Source organism: Oncorhynchus keta, chromosome 26 (assembly GCF_023373465.1).
Source record: "Oncorhynchus keta strain PuntledgeMale-10-30-2019 chromosome 26, Oket_V2, whole genome shotgun sequence".
Lineage (NCBI taxonomy): Eukaryota > Metazoa > Chordata > Actinopteri > Salmoniformes > Salmonidae > Oncorhynchus > Oncorhynchus keta.
The window spans coordinates 39,151,780-39,165,815 of NC_068446.1; the positions used below are offsets into that span (position 1 = coordinate 39,151,780).

Consider the following 14,036-nt stretch of genomic DNA (forward strand, 5'->3'; position numbering starts at 1 on the left):
AGAATCTGCCCACTCCATCAAGCAATGGGTACAACAACACAGGGCATTCACGGGACCTCATGGAACCACGGACCGCACCTGCAGAAACTGGACAACAGGGGAAGCAGAGGAGATACCTATCATAGACTTCTCCCAGCTGACGCTTGACATACCCCTACGCCACCTCCAGTGGTAGAAACAACCAGCTGGTATGATTGAGTAGAATCAGCCAACAGTAACACGGAAGCAGCAATGTGAGAGTCAGTAGTGCATGACCTTAAAGGGTAATAATAGGAAGCTTCCGTTTAACACACAGGCCTAAGATTACGTAGGTCTACAGCCCCAGTGGGAACTTCCCCTTTAAAAAGATATATAAAGAGAACAGAGATCATAAGACAGCATGATCCTCACTAACATATGAAACAGACTTCATATGGAGAATCATCATAGGTAAATTTACTATTGCACTATACGCTTTTTGATAGAGTAAAACAATATTTTGGGAACCGGATAATTGTGCATAAGTACTTATTGGGTCATACTCTGAAGAAGCTGGTTGAATCTTGTGAACCCGACTGAGTCTCCGAAAAACAGAGGTCTAAAACACCTCTTGATCACATAGACAAAGCGGGCGTTCGCATTTTTGACACCAGAAACCAGAGGTGACTAGAAATTCAAGGAAAAACAGCCAAGTACCAGTTACCATATATTGCGTCTATGCACAGAGTTGGAAGTGAATAGTATTAGGATATACACTTTTTGTTGGACTAGAACAGTATTTTGAGAGCTGGATATTTTTGCTTAAGTACTTATTGGGTCATACTCTGAAGAAGCTGGCTGAATCTTGTGAACCCGACTGAGTCTCCGAAAAACAGAGGTCTAAAACACCTCTTGATCACATAGACAAAGCGGGCGTTCGCATTTTTGACACCAGAAACCAGAGGTGACTAGCAATTCAAGGAAAAACAGCCAAGTACCAGTTACAATATATTGAGTCCATACACAGAGTTGGAAGTGTATAGAGATACTGGAATTCGGAATCTAGCGTCATAGCTGTAAGAATACCAATTACGGGAAAGTGACCAAGGGGCTGAGCATTTAAGGTAATTGAACTATTTTAGCTATTTAGTCAATATTGTTAGAAGTGTTAACGCATTTAAAGTTTTGCAATATTATCTGGCATAGCTTAAAGCATTAAGGATTGATTGAGCATTATTGTTGTATTGAGAAACTGTATAACCATTGAATTGTAATGATGTGTATAAGACAAAAAACAGAGTGACTAAATAAAAGCTTGAAACTTTGACAACTAGGCCAGATTAACGATCTGGAGAGCAAACACCTTTGACACTCTCACTGAACAGAAAGTAACCCTGCTTATAGGTTAAAGTGATTGCACTAAAGAATATTTCATTGTGTGGACAATAATATATTTTTAAGGAAGTCAAAACATATACCAATACTAGTTTCCGAGTGACTACTAGCTGACGAGCATAATAACTACTAGGAGTTGTTATTAGGTATTGATATATACATAGGTAAAGATAACTTGAGGGTAAGGAAATATAGGAGGAATCCATAACGCTTAATAATATTTAAATAGGAGTATATCTATCCAAGGCCTCATACTAGACCGGACAATAAGGGAGTGACAACGTGAACGAAGGAACAAACCCAACTCACGCGAAGGGCCATTACGAATAAATAGAAGGGTTGGTAGGGCCGCACGGCAAGGCCCTTGTTACACCGAAGTAACTAAAGTCCCAAAGTACTCTGCCTAGCCAGAGGACGGGGTAGAGGCTTTTGCTGCAGGCATTGGGCAAAAGTCAGCACCGTGACACTTGGCGCCCAACGTGGGGCACCGATAGTAATAAATACTCTGAAAACTAAATAAGTTAAGGACCTATATACCCAGAGAAAGAAAACCATGGCAACTACCATAGATACTACGGCAGCTCATGAGGAGCAAAGTAGGGTAGAAAATAATGGTACAGAACAGGAAATGATATGCAGGCAAAGGGCAGGTCTACTCAGCACTAGGCTCGCAATGTGCGTACCAGGAATACCCTGGGACCGCTGACCAAGAGGGAACAGACGGCCCCTCCAATAACAGGATTAGGCAAATAGCCCTTAATCCTAAGAATTTCCCGTGAAGACTGATCAACTTCACTAGAAATTGTTGGAACAGGTGGAAATTAAGAAACACCAGTCTCTATTCAAAGTGTATAACTACTTTGAAATTGTATTATTTCCTTGGGAAAGTAAAGCTAACAGTGCGTAAGTGTCACTATGGGCGTTGTATGAGGAAAAATCCCTGAGAAATAAGAAAGTACTATAGGGTTTATAACTAAACAGGAAATCTAAATACAATCTCAAGGTAAAGAGCAATGGCGAGTTAGAGTCTACTCTTTGAGGGAAAATCCCTGAGAAATAAGAAAGTACTATAGGGTTTATAACTAAATAGGAAATCTAAATACAATCTCAAGGTAAAGAGCAATGGCGAGTTAGAGTCTACTCTTTGAGGAAAATCCCTGAGAAATAAGAAAGTACTATAGAGTTTATAACTAAATAGGAAATCTAAATACAATCTCAAGGTAAAGAGCAATGGCGAGTTAGAGTCTACTCTTTGAGGGAAAATCCCTGAGAAATAAGAAAGTACTATAGAGTTTATAACTAAATAGGAAATCTAAATACAATCTCAAGGTAAAGAGCAATGGCGGATTAGAGTCTACTCTTTGAGGAAAATCCCTGAGAAATAAGAAAGTACTATAGAGTTTATAACTAAATAGGAAATCTAAATACAATCTCAAGGTAAAGAGCAATGGCGAGTTAGAGTCTACTCTTTGAGGGAAAATCCCTGAGAAATAAGAAAGTACTATAGGGTTTATAACTAAATAGGAAATCTAAATACAATCTCAAGGTAAAGAGCAATGGCGAGTTAGAGTCTACTCTTTGAGGGAAAATCCCTGAGAAATAAGAAAGTACTATAGAGTTTATAACTAAATAGGACATTTATACAAACCTCAAGTTGAAGAAATGGCAACAGGATATAATTATTTTCAACGCCGTCAAGGCAGGCAGACCTCGTAGTAATAGGAAATTGGGTTCTAATAAAAGTCATCCCAGAAGAAGAAGGGGGGCCAGAGGATGTAAGTGTGTATTGTGGCAAAGTGGCCTTCTATGCACAGCCCTGGTACCCCATGGCAATGGCCCTGCTACAAGACGGGACTTCAACGAATCTAGGAGACACTAGTGTAATGTTGAGAGCCATGCAGGAAGACTTATGTTAAATATTTAGGATATATTTCAAGCCAACAGGGCAGAGAAAAGATGAAGGTAGAAAAAGAGTGATTTAATAAGCCTTAAATGTCATTTTGAAAATAAATATGTTGCAGCTCTTAGGGATAATAAAGTACTGTAGGTAATGGATCCCATACTATGCAATATATATACAATTATTGATGAGACTGAGTTAAGATTAACCCAGGTTATTGTTAGATAAAATACAGTGGACTCCCGAAAGAGAGATTTCATTAGTACAGAAAACATATGCTATGTTTAGCAGCGTTTTGGCCTTATCTAATCATTTGAAGGTTTGTCTTCAAATAGTAGAAAGATGGCAAGAATATATGGCATCTGTTGTGACCCAGAGTCATTGAGAGTATCGGGTTAATTAAGTTGAACTATATAATTATTTTATAGATTACTACATAGAAATGTTGAGTTCTATAAATGTCATTTGTGTAAACAGGGAGACAGTGAGACAGTCAGTCAATATTTGGAAACAGAGACCATATCTGGTACTGTCAGTAGTTGCGGCAACAGGAAGCAGATGCGGAAGCGAAAAAGGAGTGGACACCTCAAGGTACAATTTCAGGATGGACTTTAAAAATATATGAAAATAATAAACCACTTAGGGATAAATATGCTACAAGGAGAAGAAAATCTCCTCAGCTTATTGGACGCTAAATAATTATAAGTAAGGGGAGTCATAAATATGAACCATAATATAATTAATGGGAGGCATTTAGCTGAGTCATAAATCTGAACCTATGTATGGGTTTTTGTTCCAGACCAAATAGAGAGAGTCAGAACACACATAAAAGAATTGGAGGAGTACATAAGCCAGAGAAGCAATGCAAAACAGCCAGACACAAAAGAGGCCTTAAACAAGTGGAATACTGCAGGCAGGAAACTGAATCTGACAAAATGCCAGATAGGCAGGAAGGAAGTCTGCTTTCTCGGTTTCACAATCAGCAATTGCGAGTAAAGGATAAAAAGTGAAAGAGAATGGAGAAGTGCAGAGAATGGAGAAGCCACAAACAGTGATTGAGATGCAGAAATGCCTAGGTAAGTCAGGGTATATTAGTAACCACATACCGGGCTATAGCAGGGTAGCTAAGCATTGCTATAAAGGCATTACTAGACAAAATGACCAACTAGAGCTGTCACATAAGCAATATGGGAAAGAGCCCATAATTTGAACAAAATGACTGAATCATGGATAAAGTTAAAAAAAGATGGCAGCTGTAGCCCAGACTAATGAGCCAAGAAACTCCGATCTGCCCCTATGGATATTTGTAAAGTTAGAAGGGGAGGACATAGATAGGGACGGGTTCATATGAGTGGCCAATGAAGGATCGGAGAGAACAGTGAAGTGCTACAGTAAACACTTAAAGGAACCAGTGTTGAAATATACGTCTGAAGGAGCCAAGATGGCCCGATTAGAAATATATTGGAACAAGATAGTATCACTGACTCAGGGTCAACAAATTATAATAAAAAACCAGGAGCTGAACAGGCTAAGGGCAGACAACCACACACAAAAAAAATGCTAGAGGTGACAACCACCACCTGGGACAAATGGAGAAATGTAGTAGGAACCAAGGGAGTCTTTATAGCAGACAAAGGTTGGGAACAAGAAGATGAACCTCCTAAAGCAAGGCAAAGGAAGCATAAAACACCAAAAGAAAAACGCAGTGATATAGTGGTGTTTACGGATGGAAGCGAGAAATCAGAAAAAAAACAGATGGGGCTTTATAGAGAAAAATAAAGCTACAGGAGATACTCTGACCAAACAAAGTCAAACAATAACAGGGACAGCCCAAAAGGCAGAGGAAATGGCAGTGCTGGAGGCACTTTTACACTGTATAGGGTCTAACCTGAAAAGGATAGAAATAGTGACCGACAGTTATTACTGTGCGCGAGCTATGGCCTCAGATAAAAAGATTTGGCAGAATAACGGGTACAGAGGTACCAAAAATAAGCCAATTCAATATGAGGGTGAGTGGAGGAAAATCCATGAGTTAATGGATAAAATGGACATAGTGGTAAGTCATTAAAAGGCTCACACTGCCGAGTCAGTAAGTGCAGAAGCATACTTTAACCAACTAGGCAATAAATAGGTAGATTAACTAGTTCAAATGGGAAGAATAGTTCTCTATAAACGAGAAAAAGACAAACTGAGAGCACTCCATGAGGATTGGGGCCACTTGGGGTCCCGAATATTCATGAAAAGGCTAACAAACAAGGGCATTTTCTATACTAGAGAAGAAGTATTAGAAATATGCAAGAAATGCATCATATGCCAAGAACAAAAGGTTAGTAACCTAGGCAGGATAGCAGGTCAACACATTAAGTGCAACACACCATGGAAGCAGATATCATTAGATACTATGGGTCCTATGAAGATTGCAACCTCCTTAGGGCACAGGTACGCTATAGTAGCGGTGTGTATGGCTACAGGATACTCAATAGTGCTCACATCAAATTCATCCAATGCGGTGCCAGTGTTGCAAATGCTTAACCTTCTAACCCTTGCTCTAGGTCCTTTCCCATCCATTAGAACCGATACTGGAAGACAGTATAAGAATAAGAAGGTGGAGGAGTAGTGTGTGGACCATGGGGTCGCACACATATACTCCCCCCCTTACACCCCACAGGCCAATGGCTGTGCCGAGAGGACCATAGGGAAATTAAAGACGACCCTAGGGTTATGGAAGGCAGAGAAAGATTGGGGACCTAAGTTGGCACAGGCCTGTGTGGAAATGAACTTAACTCCAACAGACACAGGGCCCAAGAGAATTGATGGGACTACCCAACATCAGCACAGTGGTGGAAATAGCTAATGCGCAGCCTCCCCCTCTACCTTGTGTGTTACAGGTGGGAGACTGGATTAGGATTAAGACCAGGAGCTGACACGGGGAATAGAGTTAACCCAAACAAAAATACGGAAAAAGACCACAGGTAATTGCCGTGATCAGTGCAAACACGATCAAAGTAGACGGTGATATAACGGTAGACGTTGCACAACTTAAAAAGGTATGTCCACCAGAGTAGTTAATCCAGAGTGGCTGCACATGTTGACCTGCAGGTCAGGAATACAGGTGAGACGCTCAGATGACGCAGTATGGATAACCACTCATCTAAGACACGAACAACTGGCGAAAGCAGGAGTGGTAGTTCGGGGGAATACCAGGGCTGTGTGGCACAAAAGCAGGTGCACAGATTCAGGACAGAAAGGTTATATGAACATAGCCCCATGTGAGGTATGCGGAGAACCCACAGGGGAGGTGCAGTATGAAGGCCCGGCCAAGATGAGCATAAGGCAGATAGCCACAGGAAGTGACTGTGGTAAGAGAGGTGGTAGGCAAAGAGTAGGAAGGGTTCTCTGGTGCAAGAGATGTGATAGGGACGTATTTCCAAACTGCATGGTAGGAGTACAGGTAGTGACATCAGGATGGGAGCCGAAGCAGTGCACATGTGTATGGACACACAGAGGTGTGTTGGTCCAGAAGAACTGTGTGGAGTGCAGACCTCAGAAACTGAGAGGGGGGAATGACCTGTTAAGAGGTAGCTTACTCACTCCTGTGAGAAGGGAGGAAGGCCTATGGCCTGTGGAAGCAGGGCCCTTCAGATTGGCTGGAGGAATAAGTACCTACAAAAATTGTGAACAGTGGCTGGAAGAAAGGAAAAGTGACCCAGTCCCAGTGACAGGATATGGAACACAACCAGGAGAACCAGAATGTTGGATGAGGGTAGACGGGAATTTTTCCCTATGGAACCCTAGGACTTACCTAAGTCAGATGTTGACAAACAGACATGACTGGGAACAAGATGATGAATATGAATTAGACAATAACCATGAGAGAAACGACCACCATGGGGTAATTAGAAGATGCTGGTGGGAAGGAACATGTAAGCCAGTGAGAGAATATCACTGGGGCAGGTTAATGAGGAAAGAGAAGACAATGTGCTGTGTCTCCAAGCTTATGGCCATAGAGGATACAGAACCCGTAAGGGGTGACAAAAGAGAAAGGCACATGGTGAAATTGGGCTGGCAAATATACATTGCCCAGGACCCCAAAACCAAATTGGACTGTGTATACTCGTGCCACATGTTGGTGGACAGGAAAGCAGCTCCCGGAGAGGGAAGAGGTAGAAAAGAAGCTGCTCTACCTGATCCACAAGGAAAAATGAGAAGGTTGATTAACTTAATAAAAAGAAAACTAACCTCAGACACACAAGACCTTGGAGAGGGCACATCTAGACAAAGGGACACAGGCCATACTAGGTCCGCCATTTGTACAAAATAAATAAAAAATAAAAATAAAGAAGGAAACAAAACTAACTAGAATGACTCCCTCTGTTTCCACAGGGAAATGAGGCTGGGAGAATATAGAACCAGGCATAGGGAATGCAAGGTGGGATGGTTCTGGTGGGTAAGTATCCTTTCCACCATAATATTAGTACCCACCGCCATAATAATAGGACTAAACCTAGGGATAGTGTATGAAAAACAAGAGAGAGAATTAGTACAGGGACTAGAGATACTCCAAGAAAAATGTGCCAACTCTATACCAACCTATAGAGCATTTACAAAGAGATGGGGCACACCAGTACAATGCACCATAACAAATGACTCACTGTGTCCAGGACACCCTTCAGTCAAGTTAAAACAGAGATATAATATTACGAAATGGGATCTGACCTGGGACCATAATGATACCATAGTGGTGTTGTGGAAATTAGTGACCAGTAACACACTCCAAGGGTATATAGTAAATATAACTAAAGGACCAGTACTGGTTAATCAGACATGTGAGAATGGACAATATATGAATTCATATAAAGGTGGCCAGTGAAGGGGACAGCTGGGTGATGCAGAGAATATAACGGAGATCAAATTTATCTATGATCAAAGTACGGCCAGTTCACCATGGGAAAGTGTTGAGTGCCACAGTTTAACGACTGCTCCCACCACCTCGGCCAGGCCTAGGAGGACGAAACCGACGCGTTGGCCTCGGATGAGCAAAAATAGCATGACCACAAGTCATGCATCAGCAAGTCATGCATCTGCAAGTTCAGCAATAACGACACCCCGTGAACCAGGCGAAAACAATATTAGCACCCTAGAGCGAGCTAAAAGGGAAGTGGCCCCCCTGACCACACTGGCGCACGACAAAACAGAACTTAACCTAACACACCCTGAGGGCCTAAAACAGGGTATAGATCAAGGGGGCTTAAATATATTATGTCTGAAAGAGAATAGCTACAGGTACCGAGTAAGGCGCAGCACACAGAGGCGAATTACAGGACCAAGCCCTGAAGCTAAATGGTTGAATGATATAGTGTTATACCTACACCCTGGAAATTCCTCCTCATGGGATAATAGAATACTGGGAGGAAGGAAGGGGATTATTTTACCATATGCAAAAATAGAACCTATAAGTATCCAGGATTTACTAGTGGCCCATTAGATAGATTCCACCGGATGGAATATGGAGTGTGGGGACATGACATTCCCCACTCCGCCAGGCCAGGAGAAAAACCAATAAAGTATTCCACCTCAGGATGGGTATGCCTTACGACACAGAATAATACAAACCCAGGGTTGGCCTATCCCAGGTCAACCCCATGGACAGCATTAGACCTTAGGAGTTTGAAAGAAAATTATCAACAGAGCCTTGAGATGGCCCAAAAAATGTGTGCTAAAGCCCCATTATGGAACTGGGGACAAGAACCAAATAACCCGTTCTATAGGAAAAGAGGGAAGACCGCCCAACAGTATTATGACCAATGGGTTAGACCCCCCGCAAATAAAACTGAGGCCTGGGCACGATACCATTGCATCTCAGCCCATGGCATATTGAAAGAATCAGGAATCCCCCACTTCCATAGATGGTCAGGGGGACATTATCCTTCACCTGGAATGCTGGGGGTAGCTCCGGCCTTCTCAGGCAGGAATGAGAACGCAAACCAAAAATTGGTAGACATGGTAAACGCACGGGGCGCTTGCCACTCCAGAGTATTGGCTGGAGGAGGTATTTTAAAACATATAAGAACACAGGACAAAATGGAACATGTGCATCAATTTGGATACAGTTTCCCTCCAATAGGAAGATTGAACACTGATACCCTTATATGGATGCAGGGATTAATGCTACAGAAATGGAATACAACCATGGGAAAAATGATTAGGAATGCATTAATAATGAAAGAAACGGTCATTAAAAACTTTGAAGCCAGCACTAGTATGAAGAGTACCACGGTGTCCAAAACATTTGACCCAATAGCAATGGGATGGGATAAACGCCCGTTAGACCCCACTCCGTTAACCGGAGGATACGTACAATTAGCATGCTATGGAGGCATTAAATTCCATGTAAACCAAGGGGATATAGCTGGCACCAGGGATCAGACCCTTCGAACAGATCCCTCTCTAGCAGATTGGGCTAGATATACCCTTGAACCCGTGACCGCCCGGTGGCTGATGGGTGGGTATAAGGAATGGGCCATAAAGCTAATGTGGCCACAACAGGATGAACCATGGGGAGACCTATGGGGGAAAGGGTCAGACTGGGATAAGAATATGACCCTGACTTGGAATATGTCCACGTGTAAACAGTTATTTGACAATGGTACAGTATCAGAAGGGTGCAGTATAATTAAACGAAACTTAGAACTGTTAAAAACTATGGGGCAGGAAAACTACTGTAACATATTGAAGAGAAGGTTCTGGGACGAAGGAGCAGATGGCATAACGTGGTATCGAGATGAGGACACCACTATGAGTAATGCTTTAGGAGTCAACTGGTTAACTAGAGCATGGGGAGGTTTTACCACAGGGATGGCTAAAATGGCAAATGATATAATAGTGGAACCAGTAAATAAGGTGGTCACAGCCATAAATGACAAATGGGAAGAAGTCACTTCATGGTGGCAAGAAATAAAAGAAAGATTCTGGCTAGGGATAAGTATTACAGTAGGGATCTTGATATTCATAACGCTTATGATAGCCCTAAGCTACGCCAAAAGAATGGGACTTCCAGTAGATGCAGTACTGAGGAAGGGGTGGCTATCCCTATTTAAAATAATTAAAATAACCCTTAGACTACTGAGAGAGTTATTGAAGTTAATACTAAAACTCTTGTGGAAAATATGCAAAGGAGTAATAATATGGACTATGGTATACGAGAGAGTACATCAAAGATCTCCTGGCCGATTAGAGCAACGGGAGACAGAGGGAACACGGGTAAACCTACTAGAGGTCACGAACTTGTGACCTGCCGAGATGGCAACCGCAAACATACACTGCTCTAAGAAAAGGAAGTAGGTAGTGTATGACAAGGGGGGGGGTACTGGCTGAAGGTGAATAAAGGGAAGCTGTTTCTGCACAATAAGGCACAAACAACTTAAGCAGCCTGAGTGCAACCCAATAAAGAAAAGCTCCTAAACCATAGAAACTACAAACAACCTTCTAAGAAAATGGCATCCAACTCCTCCCACCAATCCGACTTTGAGGACAGGGACCTGACTCAAAGCGACCCCCAGGAGGAGGTAGCTATAACATTGTGTCAACTACTACAGATTATGATTTGGGGAATGTTGGGTTGGAAAAATAGGCAGGGTCAGGGGGTTATAACGTTTTTAGCAATAATACTTACTACCCTAGTGGCAGTGATTAGGTTTGGTTTATCCAAAGGACGGACTGTAATGTTGTCTATGGTACCTGTGGTGGTAATACAACAAATGGCACCAGTACTGGGGAAACATTATGGGTTGATACAATTCGGAGAAACTATGGCAGCAGTCTTCGGGGCAATAGGCCAGATAGGAGGCTTTAAAGTAAACATGACAGATACCACAGGGCTATGTGAACAATTGAAGGGATTTGCATAAGCTGGATGGGTAATGGAAGGGCTAACTTTGGTAATAATAATAATAATGCAGTTGTGGAAAGAACTACAAAAACTGAAAAATAAAAGAAACCAAATTAGGAGACAGGTTTTAGGAAAAGCACTACCCGTGGTAATATGGGTAGTTATAGCTATGGCCCTTAATGCCGTGCACCATTTTCACAGGAAATGGAATGAACAAAGGCAATTATGGGTTTTGTGCTTACCAATCTTTTCTCCCCCTCATATCCTTAGGAAAACCCCGCGAAGTGTGACAGGGTAAGACCTGGGTATTACTTAAACCAAGACGGGGAGAGGGAGGAAAGGGTGGGAAAAAAAGGTAGGATAGTTAGAGTAGAAGAGAGTAGGCGGCTATGGTGTAAGGGAGCTGAGGACAGAGTCATGATAAACTGTGGGCGATGTGGGAGATTGGCCCCCCGGAGAATTGGAGCAGGAAGACATACAGGGGGTAGTCCTATCTGGAACCACATGGCTATGTGAGGATTGTTATGAACCTCATGAGGCGTATCTGATAGAAAGGATAGGTGAGGAGGAATACTTTGGCGCAGTTACATCCTGGGGATTCGGGGTTAACATAAAAACCACAGCAGGAAGGCGTAGAGTGGCGATAGGAAGGAAAGAGAATAAAATAGTAGACTTCAAAGATAGTAGTAAATGCCCATGTCAGCCAGCGAATTGGAAATATGGATCACCACCTCTGGTGATGAAAAATGTAAGGACAACAATGGAAAGAGATACAAGGAGAGAGCCCCAAGTGATGCTCGGGGACTTGGAGAAATTTTGGACCAAAGAGGACTTAGACGTCCTAGAGAAACATCAGAGCTACCTGAATCAGGATAAGGCTGGGCGGAGTGGCACGAGAGTGCAGTCAGGAGGTTTGGCCTTAAGTGGAAGATGTTGGATTGCAACATAGGGGCTTGCATGACCGACAACAGATGGGTAGAAATGATGTTAGGAGATATCCATGGGCCAAGAGCTAGGAAACATGGAGTGAGGAGGAGATTAACTGAGGAAGAGGTACGGGCCCAGAAAAAGGTACAGGGGCAAGGAAAATAACCGGTTTTCCTTATAGAAGAAAGTAAGGAAGAACATGGAGAGGGACCAGGTTTGAAGATAAGGAGTCTAAGAAGGTATACCCCAAGGCACAGACAGGATAATCAGAGATCAAGGAAAGAAAAGGAGAAAAGACAGAAAGAGAGAGGTAGGCAGCTAGTGAAAGGATGGTTTGGGTGTGGCTCAAAAGACAATGGCCCTAGTGGGCTGCTAGACGCAGAAGTTAGGAGGCAGACGGCACAGGGGCCAGCCTGGAGACCTATCTGGGCACTAAAGGCAACAGAGGAAAGACAAGGTAAGACCATACAAGGAGATGGACCAGAGCAGAAAGGCGAGGGCTGTTCTAGCATAACCAGAGGAAAAATAATTAGAGATACCAGACGTGGGTATAGGTCTTTTACACACGTTTGTAAAGCTTGCTTTTGTAGTGCAACAAGTAATAAGTATAAGTACTGTACATATGCAGAAGATGAAACAGAGGACTGGCCCAAAGATGGGTCATATGTAAACATTCTATTGTACGGCAGAATAACTGCTAGATCCGTAACGGAGGACAGTCAGTACCTCAAGAGTAGGTATTGGTTGAAGATGGAAGACGGGCAGGAGGTTAGCTATGGCATGATACAGAGAATAGATGGGCTAATGTTAGGGGTATGCTATGATGGGGGAATAATGAGGCGAGGAACTAAGAGAAAGGAGTGTTCAGATGCTGGAGAGGGTGTGACAAGAGATGAAAAGAATCTGCCCACTCCATCAAGCAATGGGTACAACAACACAGGGCATTCACGGGACCTCATGGAACCACGGACCGCACCTGCAGAAACTGGACAACAGGGAGAAGCAGAGGAGATACCTATCATAGACTTCTCCCAGCTGACGCTTGACATACCACCTACGCCACCTCCAGTGGTAGAAACAACCAGCTGGTATGATTGAGTGGAATCAGCCAACAGTAACACGGAAGCAGCAATGTGAGAGTCAGTAGTGCATGACCTTAAAGGGTAATAATAGGAAGCTTCCGTTTAAACACAGGCCTAAGATTACGTAGGTCTACAGCCCCAGTTGGGAACTTCCCCTTTAAAAAGATATATAAAGAGAACAGAGATCATAAGACAGCATGATCCTCACTAACATATGAAACAGACTTCATATGGAGAATCATCATAGGTAAATTTACTATTGCACTATACGCTTTTTGATAGAGTAAAACAATATTTTGGGAACCGGATAATTGTGCTTAAGTACTTATTGGGTCATACTCTGAAGAAGCTGGCTGAATCTTGTGAACCCGACTGAGTCTCCGAAAAACAGAGGTCTAAAACACCTCTTGATCACATAGACAAAGCGGGCGTTCGCATTTTTGACACCAGAAACCAGAGGTGACTAGCAATTCAAGGAAAAAACAGCCAAATACCAGTTACCATATATTGCGTCTATGCACAGAGTTGAAGTGAATAGTATTAGGATATACACTTTTTGTTGGACTAGAACAGTATTTTGAGAGCTGGATATTTTTGCTTAAGTACTTATTGGGTCATACTCTGAAGAAGCTGGCTGAATCTTGTGAACCCGACTGAGTCTCCGAAAAACAGAGGTCTAAAACACCTCTTGATCACATAGACAAAGCGGGCGTTCGCATTTTTGACACCAGAAACCAGAGGTGACTAGCAATTCAAGGAAAAACAGCCAAGTACCAGTTACAATATATTGAGTCCATACACAGAGTTGGAAGTGTATAGAGATACTGGAAGAATCTAGCGTCATAGCTGTAAGAATACCAATTACGGGAAAGTGACCAAGGGGCTG

At 42.6% G+C, this 14,036-nt stretch overlaps 1 protein-coding gene across 3 annotated transcripts; it reads left to right on the forward strand.

The window, feature by feature from the left end:
• Positions 1-6: 6 nt before the first annotated feature.
• Positions 7-13,979, forward strand: LOC127912087 (uncharacterized). 3 transcript variants are annotated; one of them, XM_052480775.1, is made up of 3 exons: positions 7-575; positions 857-1,082; positions 7,637-13,979. In XM_052480775.1, exon 3 carries the CDS (start codon positions 8,753-8,755, stop codon positions 10,541-10,543), a length of 1,791 nt encoding a protein of 596 aa, XP_052336735.1. In that variant the 5' UTR covers positions 7-575; positions 857-1,082; positions 7,637-8,752; the 3' UTR covers positions 10,544-13,979. The 3 variants fall into 3 exon arrangements, 2 of the variants coding, with proteins under 2 accessions (XP_052336735.1, XP_052336734.1); XR_008080587.1 differs by lacking the exon at positions 7-575 and having other exon boundaries at positions 582-1,082; positions 7,637-10,818; positions 11,412-13,979; XM_052480774.1 differs by lacking the exon at positions 7-575 and having other exon boundaries at positions 582-1,082.
• The last annotated feature ends 57 nt before the right edge of the window (positions 13,980-14,036 follow it).